The following is a 16,909-nucleotide window of genomic DNA, read 5'->3' on the forward strand; positions in this document are numbered from 1 at the left end:
AAAAACATTGTACTCGGCGACGCAAGTTAAGGTTTTTAAAGGGAGAGTCTGGCTGTAACTCTACTTATGTAACTTTCATTGACGAAATATCGTTGCCTTCATAAGGTGTTCTCACAGTGTAGGACCATGCGGGCAAGGCGCTTCATGGTTCGTTTACGTGAAGGAGTTGTTCAGACCTATCCAATAAATACTTCTGCCTCAGAATATATATGTACAACCATTCTAAGCCAAGTTCTATTTTCTTCTTTGTGGGTCAGTTCTCTTGGGTGGTCCTCTGTTGACGTTAGGCCGACTATCTGGAGTGTTTTCCTTAACAGACTCAATATTCCTCTCACCAAGCAGTTCCGTCCCCTTCATCCCAACATTCGCTGAATTCTTACCTCCTCCTGTTTCTTTTGCATCCTCAATTCGCGGTACCAAAGTGACATTCCTCTTTCTCGTTCCCCTTTCCTGCTTCTGACCATTTTCCACATCAACCCACTCCCAGTCAACTAAATGCTCGCTCCCATCAGCACTAACATCGTCCCGGAGTTCCTGGCTAGCACTTCCAGTAAGCGGTTTAATATTCTGTTCCCATACCAGACATTGACGATCCGAGCACCATTCGGCATTGGTACATTTTCGAGCTGCAGTTTCGAACGCGCAGTTACGACAGAAGTTGGAGGAGAACGGATTTATTGAGCAGTTTCCGGATGGGTGGTGGTATTGGGGTTTGTCGTTCATAATGTTGAATATGAGCGTACGAGGTGTAGTTGCTGGTAAAGCGACAAAAATCGAAGAAGAAATTGTGGTTGAATTGAAGGCTCAAATGAATTGTATTCTGACGTTCCATTATTTATCAAATTGCAGACTCAAAGCTTGCTCTATAGATTGATCTTGTTGGTGTTTGAGTCTGAGGTAGTTGCTCTGATAGAGGCGGTTTGAGTCTTTGTTCAAAGGCAGAACAAGTGTGTGTGTTCCACTGAATCATCTTGAAATTTTAATTGTCAGTAGTTTTGGTGAACAGGTCTTTTCAAAAAGGATCTTCTAACAATCTAGAAAACATTCACTTGTTTGAGCAAACTATGACTAAATAAGGTGGTCAGTGTTTCAACTGTATTCACCCATAGAGTTATGGATCACACTATGCATGCAAGATGGAACCACTTAGAAGTCCAAAAGCTATAAATAAAACAGATATTCTAAAGGTGTTATTAATAGTGTCATCACTCCATTTTACTTTGAAAGCATTTAGTCCTGGCTGTTGGATTGGCAGGATTGTGAATGACAGTCCTACTCAATAATACTTTCTACCAAACCACCTGACAGTACATCATTTAATTAAAATTACAAACAGACAACTCCCTCACAACCAAATGAAAACCCATTCACAATGAAACCATCCAATTACAGCCCAATTACTCTTCTATAACCCCCAACTATATTCTGATGACCTAATGATGACCCTTCATCCTCATCCAAATCCTCTCAACACCATCCCAAAACTTGTCACACCTCTCCATCTGCTTGATACAATTCTGGCACCACCTATCAGTTCCATCATTACCACCAGTAAACACATCTGATCCCATAGTCTTGCGGTAGCATTTGGCTGCGGAGTTATTGTCGTTGGTTGCGTTCTCGCAGAGCGTCCAGCGGTATTTCTGAGGACTGTAAAGGTGGTGACACTCGAGGTGTTTGACTGGGTGTTGTTTGCACATCGTTTCTTTGGCAGAAGACGAGGTTTGTGTTATGTGATGCAAGGGGAGGACTTGATCGCTGTCGAATTTGCTTGGCTGATTGACGATTCGACGTGACTAGGCTCGAGGGAGCACGCGCAGCGAGAACCCACTCGATTGTCGGTTAGAGGTAGAGTTTGTGGTTTGACATGATGTATTGATCAATGCGGTAATGACAGTGTTGTTTTAATGAAAGTTGTGGATGTTGTTCAGATATTGAAAGAAAGTCTGTCCTCGTAGGTGGTTGTCCCAAATATATCTACCTCATATGTCCTCCCCTAAATGCTCGCTTAATCAAAAGGCTCCACTTTTCAAGACAGACCATTCACTCTCTGACATCACATTAACCTAACGTCGCTTTCCGTCTGATGGATCACCAACCGTCTCAGGAAGCTAGCAAATTTTGTGTTTCGGAACTCGTGATTCAAATACCTCAGGCTTCCACGAAAACATTGGAGACACCAATCCTGCGGTGAAACGAACAAATCTTCTCCTCCTGACTTTTTGGTGCAATTCGGCCCACTGGGGCTAGGTGCGCGATTTGGAGAACAGGAAATCCATCGATGTGGCTCGGGATTGTAGAGATGTTTGCAGTAACGATGTCTTATTAAGTGGCGTTTACACATATTTTGTTGTGTTGGTGAGGATGACTATTGGTGTGCTAGTTATGACTAAACTAGGAATATTTTCAGCTTTCACTGTGATTAAGATGATCTGGTAGAGTAACTATAATTAGAGTACACGGTTTTTGTTGGTCACTGTATGCGCTTAAAGGAAAATAAAAACAGAATGCTGTCGGTACTACACCAGACAATCAAAGAAAGGCCTGGACCGATAATGACCCACTTTTACTTACATAAATGACATTCAAGTTTACCTGAATATGTATGATATATCGACCATACTGATAACCTCTATCGTAACATTGCTCTTCTATTGGCGGTCAAGATGTTCTGTAAAGGCAGCCAGCTCAAGGTCACATTCTTTCCTCAGTACCTAGGTAGCTGGCAATCACGGCTTCAACCAAAATGACGTGGTCCTAAACTAGTTCTGCTTTTTACGGCATGACTATACTTTCAAGAAGCCAATGCTAGAAAAGAGACTTCGCCTACACCCGAGACCATCTAAAAGCCTACCGCTACTAGGACGGACGTCTGGAAGTTTTAGCTGACATTGAAATGGCCACGTTAAGTCAGTGGATTTATCTTCATCGCTTTCGTATTACATAAAACATACCCGTCGGTTTAACTCCTTAAATTCTTCTCTTAATGGCCATGGTGTTAGAACTTTTAGAAAAAATGTATTTAATCATCAAGTTTTCTGGAATCCTGTTTTAAACTTTGAATTCATGACAGAGAATGCCGAATTAATATATTGGAAAGTTGAAAAAGATGTTCTGGGATGCAAAATGTGTAGCACTAAAATCAATCTGGCCCGCAACTTGTGATTCGTAGGGGACGCTTCAAATTGACACGGCTCAGCCCCATTTATTTAACTTCTTATTCTGTGACTGCTGCTGCCCCTAGGAACTCCAAAACGACCGAAATATGCCATGAATAAACACTGTTCAATTGAACTGTCGCAATCAAAACTGATCAACTTGCCTTGAGAATCTGAGTATTAAACGTACGAAAAAAAATCACAGTCGTATTTATCATTTCCACTTTTCTTACCGCCTATGGGAGTAATCATTAACCGTAAAATACCTGGTTCGTAATTTCGTCTTGAACTCCAGTGTTCTAGGTACTCGAGACAGTCGTTATCTAAATTGTTTTTGACGTCCAGGCATAGGCTTTGGCTAAGAGTAGTTTTAAAGAAGTGCGTTCGAGAGTCTGAGTACTGTGAGATAACCTCTGAAAGGTTTACATCGAATCCATATGCCACACATGTGCAGCATGCCCCATGAATTATAAACACATAGTTTTCAAGTATATCTATGGTATCCTCCGATTGAACTGGATGTATTTGCACACTATGTAAGTTGCAGGAGTTGGTTTGATACAGATATGATACCACTAGTCGAGCTTCTTGTTGTGTGCTTAGTAGTGCTTTGGGGATGACTTGGTGTAATAAATCAATATACTGCGTTATCATGGCTATCTCCTCGCTGACATGTGAATTCTGGACTGCTGATGCTGCTCGTTGGCCGTGAATGACCTTTTCGGTGAGGCGAACTCGGAATTCCATTGATTCATGGAAAAAAATCAAGATATTCGTGGTATAAAAATATCTTATCTTGCAACACATGACAGATCTGAACATCATGTAATTCCGCTCTCAAATCGATCGATATCTTCTTGTTTGCCAGCAGCTCTAATATGTGTGGTTCCAACACCTATGGAAGTAAGATTTTGATTCTATAACTTGCAGACCAAAAGCTCGAGCTCCCAAAAGACCTCACGGCATTACCAGGACCATCTCGGCGCGGGAGGCACTCCCTCACCTTCACTCTGCTCGCCTCCCCCGGGGATAACTTCGGGACTACACGTATTCACTTCCATTTTCCTGTATATAAATACAATTGTGTCAAATTCCCTCTAATCAAGTAAAACTCGCATACCCTTGCAGCAACGTAAGAAGGTTTCTCGACGTCGACACAAGTTGGACGGTTCGTCATTAGGAAGCTCAGTTGCTCGGGATAAATAAATGGGGGTTTTCTTTGTGAGTGGATGCGCCGCTACTCCAGACCGGTCGGGGCTGGGATGAGGCAGTCTGCGGTTTATTAGAAGGGATTAATATCCCAAGTTACCCACTCATTTCTTTTGCTATTTTTTTCTTTTTCTCTGGCCAGGGGTTTTTTTTTGAACTCGATCGCAGGCTGGATTTTGAGGGTAGATCTGTGGTGTAGACATTTTTTTTGGCATTTCTTTTGACTCGGTTCGTTGAGCGACGACGACGATACGCGACGTTTGGTGGGGGACCAGAAGTATTAGATAAACATAACACCTGGCTCTTCGCTCAAGGTGGAACTTCAGTACCCTTCCAATCCCAACATCTTCCCCTTCCTGCGAGACCAACACTACCCACCACATGACACATTCTTTCGATTGCGAACTTAGGTTCAAACAATTTTTCTTTGGCAACCTTTCCCCAGAATTCCTTGCTCAGCCCTGTCTTCACCGTACCGGGATGATAGCTCATCGCCATTGCATTGTCGCCGCTCTTTCCCTTGACAAAGATATCGAAACTTTTGGTGAGCGAGTTGACCGCCGCTTTCGAAGCACGGTAGCTGTACCAGCCTCCAAGAGCATTGTCCGTGGTTGACCCTACCCGTGCCGACTTTTCACATGTATGGTTAGTTCTGGAGATTATTGCTCGATATTGAAATAGGAAAAGCTTCACTCACCATATTCAGCCACACGGCATGTTGAGGCAGCCAAGAGTCAGATGAAGATATTAGAGGGGTTTGAGAAGACTAACGAAAGAATCAGCTTTGACATTGGGATTGACCTGATCTAAGCGGATATACTATAGCGATATGCACATGCCTCCACGGGCATACGGTGCTATCACTTCAATTGTTCTTGATGATGTAATTGGATGGCCGGATTAATATACCTTTCGGGGTAGGAAGGGCGAGAAATGCTTTGCTATTAACATTGGCCCGATAGTATTGACAGCGAATGTTTTGGTAAGTTCATCATGTTGCAACTGTGATGGCGATTTCTCCGGATATAAAATCCCAGGTATACAGAAGGCCAAGTGTAAGTGGTGATCATTGACCGGGTGGATCTTTTTGGCTTCTTCTGCTGCAGTCTGAACTGTGTTTTCATCTAATAAGTCATCATCAGCTCAGAATTCATTTACAGAGGCCTCCGCTAACCCCAACCGTGCTTCAAGCACTCGAATTATGGAATTTGAAAATTAGCGAAAAAGACTGTGATGCAAATACGCACCTGTGACATCTAGTTCTAATATAGTCAATCTTTTCTCGTCTACATCCTTCAAGTCGTTCAATAACTCCTTCTTGAGACCTCTGGGATCTTTCCTTGCGGTCGCTACAACTGCCAACGGTGTTGTTCGAAGGAGGTGTCGAGTCAAGTGGAAACCAATCCCTCGACTGGCTGGAGTTACCAGTGACCATGGAGCCATAGGTCATTAGGTATCTTTATTTGAAGTGCTCAGAAATATATTGAGCATTTTGGGGTTCGGATGAGGTTGGAAGTCGATGATGCTAACACAAGGGTCTCGATCGACGCAGGGGTGTGCGGCAGCCTTTCCTCTTCCAGAACGGTTCCTGGTTTGGTGGGTCGTGCCGTACCTTCCTCAACTCACTCCTCTAAATTTAGCAGTACTTTAGTACCTAGGTATCCTTCTGAGCCTTCTTGAGCTCTCGTCAACACCACAAAAGTCCCGATCGTCATGACCCAAAATCCTTCGTCATAAAAATCATGACTGAAGAAGGGAGCTCTGGATTTCCCAGTAGTCTCGGTATGGAGGGTTATAATTCCGATTTGGATTCAGAGGTGGCTTACATTTTTAATGAAGCCCACAAGTTATTTCCATTGAACTGTTCGAAGAAACGCAAGGCAGAAAAGATCCCGAGCCCAACATTGCAAACAAAACGGCAGTTTCGCACCAATAATTCAACCTTAGGGAGGGATTTCCCGAGCATGCTCGACTTGCAGGAATCTCCCGATACTAGGCAAGCCGATGAAGTTGTCCAGCCTTCGAGTAAGGGGACCACGACATTGTCGGCCACAATGGGCACGTCCAAGGACCGAAATCATCAACGTCCATCCTTCCTGTAAGTATAATAAACAACCTAACTTCGCTATCTTGATACTGAGCTACAAATCTTATTCCTAGTGGTTCACGATCCACAGTTACAGTGAATGTGAGTTGTGATGATGGCAAGGATACATTCCAGGTTCACAAAGATTTTATATGCTTCTACTCGCCGTACTTCAGAGCAGCGCTCAACAGTTCGCTCAAAGAAGGTACTGAGCAATTTGTTGACCTCGAAGACATCAGACCGGAGCCTTTCTCTCTCTTCTGAACTGGATCTACAGCCAGCGAATCTGCGAGCCAGACGGGTCGACGCCATGCCAGGACGCCCTTATCAGACTTTGGCTGCTTGCTGATAGATTTCTGATTCCTTCGTTACAGAATGCTACAATTGACATGCTTGATAAGAACTTTGTAGCAAGGAAAACGGCCTGGTCCACGAGTGTTGAACTTGTCTACGAGAAAACAGCCGATGGAAGCCCATTACGGAGATGGCTTATTACGAGACTATCGCAAGGATTCCAGGCTATGTTCATGTATATGCCAAAGCAGTGTCTTTGTGACGTTTTTAATAATGTACGGTCAAGTCTTCGGACGATCTCTGGTCCACTGGTAGACCTGTCCAGAAAGGAAATGGAAGCTTACCATGTAGACGAGAAAGAGGTAGGCTTCATAATCGGAGTCGAGCAATGGATACTGATCCGGGCTATCAGATGCAGCATTCGAACCTTCGAAAGATCGGTAATTGAACGATCCAGGTCCAGTTCATATTCCCGATATGCTCACGAATACAACTCGAAGTCCAGAATGCGACAGAGGAATAGGTAGGCTTAAACCAATCATTTGTAGCTGCCAACGGAAATACTGATAATTTTCCATTCTTTCAGACTCTTCTTTTCGTAGCCCTCAGGTTCCTCCAATATATTATACTTTGCACCAATTTGCAAAAAACATTTGAAACCCAAGGGCGATTTGACAGATGTGGTCCAAGAAATAGCAGGATTGGCACGTTAAATATCGGGATCTGGAAGAAGTGTAGGGAAGGTACCAGGAAGATTTTGCACTTGGCCTTTGCCCAATGAAGTAGCTAAGAAGACAGCAATGAAAATACGATCACCTCGCAGATGTATCGTGCATCTGTGTTCACCAAGATGCCGAGCGAGGAACCCTTTGCCAACAACCTCGCGTTATTGTGCAGCTGGGTGTAGATTTAATTGTGGTCTAGCGATGAGCTTGAAACATGATTTGGCTTGAAAACAGCTACGCCCTAGACCGAGATACCAGTAGTCTCGTAACGTGCATCTGTCATTGTCCCTCTGGTATGAGAATCTTGTCGAATACGTGGCAACCACGGAAGAAAGAGCCAGAGATCAACAACTATTTGACGAGGGCTTTCCAAGACTTTCAATTCCCGGTGGAAGATTCGTGACGGAGCGTAGAACGAATCTGGAGAAATGACAACATCGACAGCATCTCGAATCTGCAACATTATTATGCGTACTTACAAAGAGAAGCCCGAACGGAAAGCATAAATTGTATTCCTCAACACCATGCTAATAGCTCCAATTCCAAGCTAGTCAGCCCGCAACTTCCACTCTGGTATATTACAGCAACTCTACAACGCCTACAACTCAATGTTCTGGAAACTAGCCTGACCAGGCGTCCTACTTCCTGATCTAGATGACGATTCCGAACCCTCTTTCTCTGCCTCCTTATCCTTTGGAGACGGACCACCCGGTCTTAATGCCACCTTCTGTTGTTCCCGGTCCTCAACCCTGACTTTCTGTTCATCTTGCACGCTGGTTTTGTTTTCGTCGTCCTCATCCTCGGAACTACTCTCCTCCTCTTCCGGAGCACTGTCTTTCGCAGGTGGTGTCGGTGGTATTGGGACGGCTCCATCGGCGCCACTCTGTCTAGTGGGTGAAGGGCTCTTCGGCGTTTCGCGTGTCGGTGAAGGCTGTGGTGGCTGCTGCTGAGGCTGCGGAGGTTGCTGCTGTTGTTCGACCTGACGCAGTTTTGGGTCTGCATCGAGATAGTATTGACGAACACCAACGATTCTGCCACCTCTCTCGCAACCTTCCACCCATTCTGGTCGTACCACTGGAATATTCATTTCCAACGCCTTCTCCCATGCTATACCTCTACCTTCCACGGTAACAAAATGTGTGGTATCAATGCGTACAGTATCTGCTAGTTTGGCCCCTATCCTCTCGATTGCCTTGGTCAGGCTATCTCTCAATTGTGCAGGTAGAACTCCAGGTGTCACTGTGATGCCGCTCAAATCGGTCATCTTGTGTGTCTTGACCACCAATTTCTCGCTATTGTATGTGCCAGCGCTCGTTCTTAGAACCAGTTGAAAAGTGTATTCGGTATCGACTGCTAGACCAGATATTTTGGTGGTATGCATGTTCGTAGGCCGTGGGATGTTTCCAGCCTTTTGCCCGTTTCGAAACAACGATAATGATATACAATCCGCGGTAGCCAGTTCAATAGGGTCCCACTCGAGGACTACTGAAGTCTGGGTAGCATTTTTGCAGCGTAAGACTGGAGCTGTTGGCTCCGATTCGCCAAAGGAGGTGAAGATCGCGTCCTGGAGGGCGAGGAAAGCATCTTGGGACTTTTGTTCAGAGCCAAAATTTCGAGAGACAGTGATATCAACAATACTGCCGGAGGAGATGTTCGGTGGAAGGAGAATGGATGGGAATTCAATCTGGGCACAACTATTAGCTTGGGTGATCTGGCTCAAATGGACTGAAGCTGGATAGGCCTGGGGGAGAAACATACAAGTCTTTTATCATGAGTCAGTAAGACCGCAACGCCGGCGTCGACTTTACCAACCGTCAACGAAATCAACATTTTGTGCTGTTGAGTTGCGTAATTGAGCTCCGATGAATTGCGACAGGAACTCAAATGTGTTGCGCCTCAGCCCGTCAAAGCCTCGCTTGCTGTGATTGGCCGATACATATAACCAAAAACATCGGGAGCTTGTCTGATTATCCAAAATATAAGAAGCTAATAAATGAATAGGTAGATGATAGCTATTTCAAAAATAATCAAGAGTCTTACAGAAGGATACGCCTATCTGGTCTTTTGCGACTCATTATACAAATTATCATTAATGGATTGACAACTTAGGAAGTTCCAGGCAGATTTAGCAGCCAAATAAATACATTTGAACTACAGGTTCCATGAAATATGGGCCAGCCTATCATAGTTATATACAAAACAGGTTAGATGTGCTAGTGTTGCATTTAACAATTGCAGTATCAACCGGAGAGTATAGACCTATTTTCCCTATTCAGGAACGCAAGTCCCATCTAGAAATCACTCAAGGCCCCAGAATAGTCATTCAAGCAGAACCAAAGGAGCAAGAGCAGAGAGCATAATTGCTCCCGTCCTGACGCTCCTACACTCGACATGCCCGCGGTGAGGTGACCTCTCGAATGCTAGGCCCGCCTGAGCTTTTCAGGCCACTTAATTAGCCAGAGTGACTGGGTATATGTATGTCTTCTGTTATTTCAGGCTCCCTGACATGCGTACGCTTCCGATTCTTAATGTCGTGCCATCCACGCTTCCCTAAGTTTGTAGATAAATCAAAGTGTCTTGCTTAGGTAGTTTTCAAACGCCGCAAAACTGACTAGTACTCTGATGTGATAATCTCCATGCAGCCACTTGACCAACTCCAATTTCCGACACTGTATTTCTATCTCTCCATATATCCGAGTTTGTATTCTGGTATTTTGCTTTTGAAGAGGTCGCCCGTGATTGGTATGCTGTCCAGGTCAAGTCTCCTGCTTCGATCCAAGAAGGTCCACATTTACAATGAAGACACAATGGGAACACTTCTGGTGTTGGACTTCGTCTTGCCCGATTCAAACTTGGCCGTTTTCCGTTCCAAGATCTCCTGTAACTTTTTAGCGCTCCCGGGAGAAGATATTAATTTGACGACCAAGTCCGTTTCCTTCAAAATTTCCACATACTTCGCCGTTAGGGCTTTACTTCTAGGCATAACTTGTAGGGTTCCGAACAGGTTTGGAACTCCGTCTTCCACCAATCTTGACCCATCAGGATTATACCCCTGTTTCTTCAAACTCTCCGTTACTGCGTTTCGCACCCTTCTAGCAGTATAGCTCCTGACAGTTCGTCTCATGAGTGCTGCATCCTTTTTGCAAATCACGCTCCACCATAACGAATCCGTACGCTTGTACCATCTACTGCGATCTGCCCAGACGTGAATAGGCTGGACTACGCCATCGATTCTAATGCGATCCGAGTGTAGATGATAGCAATGATTCGTAGAGTGAAATACGAGTAGGTGAGATATGCGCTTTGAACGGTTGACCTGTACTAGGGACTGGGCGCTGTGTATCTTGATGGGTTGGCTCGTCGAAGTCAATGAGTTCAGAAGTCTCGCAGTTCTGAACATAGCGTTTCCAAGAATGGTGGCATGTAACCCGGTGGCATAGAGTGCTATGGAAAGCAAGACAGAGTAAAATAGATTGAAGAAATCATGTAACCTCCACGACAAGAATGTAGAACGGTGGTGATTGTGATTTGTCGCGTCAAAAAAAAAAGAGGCGAGCCTAGCCTGGCCAGGATCTGAATAAGGCGCCCACTGAGAGGACAAGGATGGATTAGCGCACCAAACCCACCCCGCCAAAAATCAAAGGCACCAGTCCAATGACACAGATATTTAACAACAGCCCACCCACCATCCTCCACAAACTTTCGAGCATTACACCTCTGCGCCCACACCTCACGCCTACACGAACCCTTTTCACAAACTACACACAGCAGATACTCACAAGGATAAGTCAATATGCCTAAGAATAAGGGAAAAGTATGTTGTGCGTTGTCGCCGCCACCGCACTACCCCACCAACACTGCAGGATCACAGGCTGACATCAGGAAATAGGGAGGCAAGAATCGACGTCGTGGAAAGAACGAAAACGACAACGAGAAGCGTGAACTTACCTTTAAAGAAGAAGGTCAAGGTACGTACACTCTCCCTCGAACTGTCGCAAAGATAGGCGTACATCATCGTCGCGAGGAGAGGCTGAAGAACCCCACTAACACGATGATTATAGAATATGCACAGGTCCTGAAGATGCTTGGAAACGGTCGCTTGGAAGCTCTTTGCTTTGATGGTTCGAAACGGCTTGCGCATATTCGAGGAAAACTCCGAAAGAAGGTCTGGATCAACCAGGGTGATATCATTCTCCTCTCTCTGCGCGACTACCAGGATGAAAAGGGAGATGTCATCCTCAAGTACTCTGCCGACGAGGCGCGATCGCTCAAAGCCTACGGCGAACTGCCAGAGAGCGCGAAGATCAACGAGACAGACACTTATGGCCAGGAAGGCGATGGAGACTGCAACTTCGAGTTCGACGAGGACAGAAGTGAGAGTGATGACGACGATGGAAAGGGTGGAAAGGAGATTGAGATCGATGACATTTAAGCACTCAAATTACATCGGCTTCCGGGAGTGAGCGCCCACTGAACTTCAAGCTCACTCCGCCATCTGGAAAGGATTACTAGATCCGGAACAAGGAAAGAAAGACTGTCTTCTCTCTCAATCTCAGGCCTTGCGTCAACTGTCAGCCTCGATACCAACGCACGCAAGTGGTGGAAGGTCTGAAGACCCTCGACAGCATTTTCTCAAGTTGCATTTTTTCGACACGAACACTGGCGGCGGATTTACGATGGGAGAGACGTTGTAGATCTGTTGACTAGGAACAATCATTTTATTCATATTTAGTTCTCGACGGCATTGTGGTTTCTCTCCTGGGAGATAGACTTTGTTTTTTAATCATATGCTGGGGGTTTTTGGCCTGGGACATTGGAATTTTCGTATTTCGAAAAGATCATAACTTCATAGAATGAGAATACTCACTGCATTACACTATAATTCATGGCCACGATGTCACTGGTTGAGTGAAATGTTATTGAAGTTTGATATGCTGCATCACAAAATGAAAGAAAAGAACACTGTCTTCTCCGTAAACCTAAGTTTTACTCTTCCTGCCTTTGAAGTGGTTGAGATATATTCTCGTCAACACAACCTACATCTCCTAATATCTATTCATCTAAATCACCTTGACATCTTCAACCAAAGCCTTCAGTCCAAGGTTTCAACAGAAGTAGCCATCAAATTCTATTCCAAGACAGCCTTTCGGCCATAGATCAATTACCAAACCAAACATACATCGCAGAGACACGGCCTATGAATGGTAGCAATTCATAAACCACATCCCCAAATACCTTGCTACAAGTATAGCATTCATCTAATACTAGAAACTCAGATCAAGTTGCTACCTCAATATTAAAATACCGTGATATTACATTGGAGCCGAGAAGACCTGAAGTTTTTAAACAACTACCTACCTGACGCAAACACAAGTCGGAATTATGACATCAGATATATATCTTAGCAATCCAAGCCACGCGTCCGTCCGTATAGAATACTCTTTTACACAATGGCAAAGCTCACTGAACACAAATAAGAGGGAAGTGAAAGTTTACGAGTTTTTCGATTTTAGTATATTTACAATTCTGATTCAATCCTCACTTCTCTATGGCCCCAAAACCAACCTCTCAACATCCCCATGGCTTCATTTTCGGTCAGCTGTCATGTATCATGACGCGCAGTCATAGGTTTCTAGTCTTCCTAACCAACACTAACTGATCGAGTAGGTCTTATACCCGTGTGCGTGATGACACCGCATTTCAAGCCCGGCAAACGCCAGCACTCCTCTCGAACTGCACATGTTCGAGCCGTACAGCTCGTTTTTTATACCGCTTCGGCTGATCTTCAATCAATTACAATCACCAGTCTTCTTCTTCATCTTCGTCATCTGCAAACACATTAGTCTGACGCTCAAAATGTTCTCAAAGAGGAAAATCAACTTACCACTACCGCTAACTTTCTTATTCCTCTGTGCTAAAGCCATAGCCAAAGCTCCAGCCATTCCACCAGCTGCTGCACCAGCCGCGAGACCAGCACCGGCACCAGATGGTGGCAGGCCGCTGCCAGCAGGTCCTGTGTCCGAACCAGGAAGAGCACTACTTCTATCTCTGACTTGTTCTTTTGGTACTTTCTTTAGCGAAGCTATACCTCCTGCGCTTTGGATACCGGCAAGCAATCCAGCACGCTCCCCCGTGGGCTGAGGTAAAGCAGGTACACCGGATTGATAACCAGAATCGCGGTTTGGTGGTGGTGGAGGTGGGACAGGAATGCCAGCACCCGGTGGAGGAGGTGGAGGGGGCGGCGGAGCACCTCCTGGCGCGCCAAACCCACCTGGAGGGGGTGGTGGTGGAGGAGGCGCTGGAGGACCGTTTCCATGAGGCAATGGAGGTGGCGGAGGAGCGTTTGATTGAGGTAAAGGAGGAGGTGGGGGAGCATTTGTCTGAGGGAGTGGTGGTGGAGGACCACTGTCTCTTGATGGGGGTGGAGGGACTGGTCGAGTGGAGGCTGGTGGTAATGGAGGCGGCGCACCGGATGGGCCAGATGGCGTTTTTGGAGGGAGTGGCGGAGGAGGAAGCCCATTGGTAGGTGGAACAGCATGAGAATAAGGATTCGATGGAGTATCTCGCTGTGGTGGAGGTGGTGGTACCGGCCCACGATTTGGAGTTGGAGGAGCGACAGGCTTTCTTTCCTGTATTCTTTCTCCCATAAAAGGTGGAGGGACACCAAACCGTGATCCAGATTCCCCCGGCTCATAGGAGTCGTCCACAGGTGTCTTCGGGGGCCTTGGCGGAGGAGGTGGTCCTGGATTTGAAATAGACCCGGCATGCACTCTCGACGCAGCTGTAGGTCGAGTGTTGGTATGGGCGAGTTTACCAGCATCTGCAAAGGGCGGTGGTGCGGCAAATCTTGGTGGAGGTGGCCCGCGTGGTGGTGATGGTTCCCGAGGGGGGGTTGGCTCTCGCGCAGGCTCCTTTGCAATTGACCTTCTCGCTGGTGGTGGTGCAGGAGGTGCTCCTCTCCCGCGGCCTGTTGGCGCGGGTGCATTTTGAGGACTGTTCGAACGAGGCCGTGGAGCGGTAGTAGGCGGTGGAGGTGGAGGGGCTTTAGCTCTTTGGTTTTCAACACCATTCGCTGGCGCAGATACAGCCTGAGCAGCCTGTTGCTGCTTGATATAATCCGCAATAAAGTCCTGGTTGTCTCGAATGAGGTCGTCCGTTATACCCATTTGCTTTAAATCACCTCCCCAGGTTTCCCGCCAGTTGGGGTCAATCGCATCCAAAGCCGCGAACTGTGATTTTGGCGCACTCTGGTGTCCTACAGAATTCCGATGAACTGACGCAACAGGTGGGAGGACGTAACTTGGTGAGTCTGGGGGTGTGGGTTGAGGTTGTATCGAAGGCGCCGAAGAGTGTCTATGTCCACCGAACAATCCTCCCAATAATCCATGTCGAGCATGACCAGTCTGCCCTCCGCCGCCGCCGAACGGGTTCGATTTTGTCGCTTTGCTCGCATTCTTTTCTCGATCGTTCATCTTCTTTAAGAAAGTCTTTGCTTCCTTCTCATCTACAAAGGACAATCCAGCTAAACAATCCTCGGTCTCGAAGGTATGAAAGAAGGTCCGGTCCTGGTTGTAGGACCACGAATCGTATATTTCCTGATCCCATATTACTCCTCGCTGTGCTGGCTGCTCGCAAGTTAGCATCTATTGCTTGTCCTCGAGGCCGGGAGGAGCAGGATTGACTTACAGAAACGTCCACCAGTTTCAACCAGTAAGTATTTCCTACTAAGTCATTTGCAAGCACTGCGGCTCCTTGCAAACCTGTATATGTCCATCTTTGGCGATTCGGGTACGCGATATAAAGCCGGGCAACTGCGACGGCCTGGATCTTGTTCGATTGCTTCGGAACCTGACGCTTGACTGTCTCCTTATCCTCGTCCGACAGAATGGACGGCATCTTGGGCAACCAATACTGAACCGGTGATTAACCTCTTGCACTGCGCGATTTCTATGTCCGGACTGGTGCGATAAGTGTAGAAAGCTGGAAACGAGGTAGAACTATGTCGGGCACAAGAACGAGTTCGGATAGGAGCGCTCTTGCGGGGCGCATTGGGAACGTGGAAGGTATCGTATGGGTTCGTCGATACAGTCGGTGAGTTTAAAACTTCCTTAGCAAGTGTTGGCAGAGAAGTAGAAGAATGACTTCTCCAAACACATTCACAATTCAAATGAGTGGATGCGGTTTGACGTTTGGTGTTGAATGTTCGGAACAGGCACGCTACCACCGGGCCAAAGAAAGCGGCAAGCTCGCAGTTGGGCTGTCAGAGTGCCAAGCAAACTCCAGCCTCACGCCTCGAGAAGTGCAGGTGAAGGGGAAATTAAAGCGGCACGGAAATAAGCATGTTCAGGCAGAGGACGTGAGACTTTCAGTGCCGCTTTTCACGCGCAAAGAGTGATAGAAGGCAGCAGAGAACCATATCGAATTGTGATTGCGAGTCTGTTCGTGGACAACGCCTCGACACGCGTTCTATATGAAAGGCAATGTTTTCGAAAACAACACCAGAGCGCCATATCTTTTGTTCAATGTCATTTTCACACAGCAACAAATGCATTTGTTCCAGGTTTTCTTGTGCTTTGAGCTCTTGGTGGCTCGGGATAATCCATTACGAAGGTAGCGAGTAGAACTACTCCGTACTGTACGGATTGTAAGAGTCGCCACAATATCACATTTTACCTCAAATATCACCGAAATGGAACGAGCAGAATTGCTTGGCTCTTTGAATATAATCTCGTAAAGCATGTTGATTTCCTGCAATGCTGCATACCAAAAGTATCCCCCTCTTCGTCGTGTTGTGTAGGTCACTTAGTACAGAGTTATGCCCAGATATCCTCCCAACGCCTCAATTGCATGCGTCTCAACCAGCTTAAATTTTCGACTTTCTAAAAGACGGGGTGAGCTCATGGATTTTGAAGGAGAAGATCAGTATGCCCACTCAAATCTTACCGGAAAGAATTACTTGTTCAAAGCCTCGGCCTTTGCACGTCTCTCTTCCTTGGTGCCCTCCTCCTGGGCGTTGAAGTCTTTGGGAACAGCTGGTCCCTTAGAGGCGTGGATGTTGGTGTCGACTTGCTCTCCCTTTGGTGGTCCTTGGTCGTGGATTGGGTGTGTGCTTGCGTTGCTCTCCGTCTTGGAGGAACCATCTCTGGCAATGCTCTCAGTTGGGGCGCCTGTGGCGTGGTTATCGGTCTCGTCTGGTCCGGCAGGCATTTTGAAGGTAGTTTTGTGAGAGAGAGTTGTAGGAGTAGTAGTAGTAGAGTCTTGTTTTTTCAAATGTGAAAGATTAATGGAAGATGATGTGGTTGTAATATAAAGGAATGGAAGTCAATCAAGATACTGTCACCACCAAGAGCTTCTGATCCAGTGCCCCTCAACGATGACGTTCACTCCGGTTCACTCCTCCCGCTGCCAATCACCTGGGCACCCCTCAGATCGGGTCA

The 16,909-nt window shown here is 46.3% G+C and overlaps 8 protein-coding genes across 8 annotated transcripts; 2 read left to right on the forward strand and 6 right to left on the reverse strand.

Annotated features, from left to right (window-relative positions):
- Positions 1–234: 234 nt before the first annotated feature.
- Positions 235–723, reverse strand: GLAREA_02575 (uncharacterized protein; the record flags this gene model as incomplete). The annotated part of the gene is made up of 1 exon (XM_008087661.1): positions 235–723. One exon carries the CDS (start codon positions 721–723, stop codon positions 235–237), a length of 489 nt encoding a protein of 162 aa, XP_008085852.1.
- A 3,953-nt stretch (positions 724–4,676) lies between these two features.
- GLAREA_02576 (NAD(P)-binding Rossmann-fold containing protein) lies at positions 4,677–5,810 on the reverse strand (the record flags this gene model as incomplete). The annotated part of the gene is made up of 4 exons (XM_008087662.1): positions 4,677–4,997; positions 5,065–5,133; positions 5,277–5,491; positions 5,615–5,810. The coding sequence occupies 4 exons, from the start codon at positions 5,808–5,810 to the stop codon at positions 4,677–4,679; spliced, it is 801 nt and encodes a 266-aa protein (XP_008085853.1).
- Positions 5,811–6,109: 299 nt separating this feature from the next.
- GLAREA_02577 (POZ) lies at positions 6,110–6,717 on the forward strand (the record flags this gene model as incomplete). Its single annotated transcript, XM_008087663.1, has 2 exons — positions 6,110–6,465; positions 6,528–6,717. The coding sequence occupies 2 exons, from the start codon at positions 6,110–6,112 to the stop codon at positions 6,715–6,717; spliced, it is 546 nt and encodes a 181-aa protein (XP_008085854.1).
- A 1,353-nt stretch (positions 6,718–8,070) lies between these two features.
- On the reverse strand, positions 8,071–9,302 carry GLAREA_02578 (BRCT; the record flags this gene model as incomplete). Its single annotated transcript, XM_008087664.1, has 2 exons — positions 8,071–9,156; positions 9,231–9,302. The coding sequence occupies 2 exons, from the start codon at positions 9,300–9,302 to the stop codon at positions 8,071–8,073; spliced, it is 1,158 nt and encodes a 385-aa protein (XP_008085855.1).
- Positions 9,303–10,263: 961 nt separating this feature from the next.
- GLAREA_02579 (uncharacterized protein) lies at positions 10,264–10,872 on the reverse strand (the record flags this gene model as incomplete). The annotated part of the gene is made up of 1 exon (XM_008087665.1): positions 10,264–10,872. One exon carries the CDS (start codon positions 10,870–10,872, stop codon positions 10,264–10,266), a length of 609 nt encoding a protein of 202 aa, XP_008085856.1.
- A 393-nt stretch (positions 10,873–11,265) lies between these two features.
- On the forward strand, positions 11,266–11,904 carry GLAREA_02580 (Nucleic acid-binding protein; the record flags this gene model as incomplete). Its single annotated transcript, XM_008087666.1, has 3 exons — positions 11,266–11,286; positions 11,362–11,440; positions 11,534–11,904. 3 exons carry the CDS (start codon positions 11,266–11,268, stop codon positions 11,902–11,904), a joined length of 471 nt encoding a protein of 156 aa, XP_008085857.1.
- A 1,367-nt stretch (positions 11,905–13,271) lies between these two features.
- Positions 13,272–15,368, reverse strand: GLAREA_02581 (PH; the record flags this gene model as incomplete). The annotated part of the gene is made up of 3 exons (XM_008087667.1): positions 13,272–13,300; positions 13,357–15,097; positions 15,159–15,368. 3 exons carry the CDS (start codon positions 15,366–15,368, stop codon positions 13,272–13,274), a joined length of 1,980 nt encoding a protein of 659 aa, XP_008085858.1.
- Positions 15,369–16,424: 1,056 nt separating this feature from the next.
- On the reverse strand, positions 16,425–16,679 carry GLAREA_02582 (uncharacterized protein; the record flags this gene model as incomplete). Its single annotated transcript, XM_008087668.1, has 1 exon — positions 16,425–16,679. The coding sequence occupies one exon, from the start codon at positions 16,677–16,679 to the stop codon at positions 16,425–16,427; it is 255 nt and encodes an 84-aa protein (XP_008085859.1).
- Positions 16,680–16,909: the final 230 nt, after the last annotated feature.

The sequence above is a fragment of the Glarea lozoyensis genome (assembly GCF_000409485.1).
Source record: "Glarea lozoyensis ATCC 20868 chromosome Unknown GLAREA6, whole genome shotgun sequence".
In the NCBI taxonomy this organism is placed as follows: domain Eukaryota; kingdom Fungi; phylum Ascomycota; class Leotiomycetes; order Helotiales; family Helotiaceae; genus Glarea; species Glarea lozoyensis.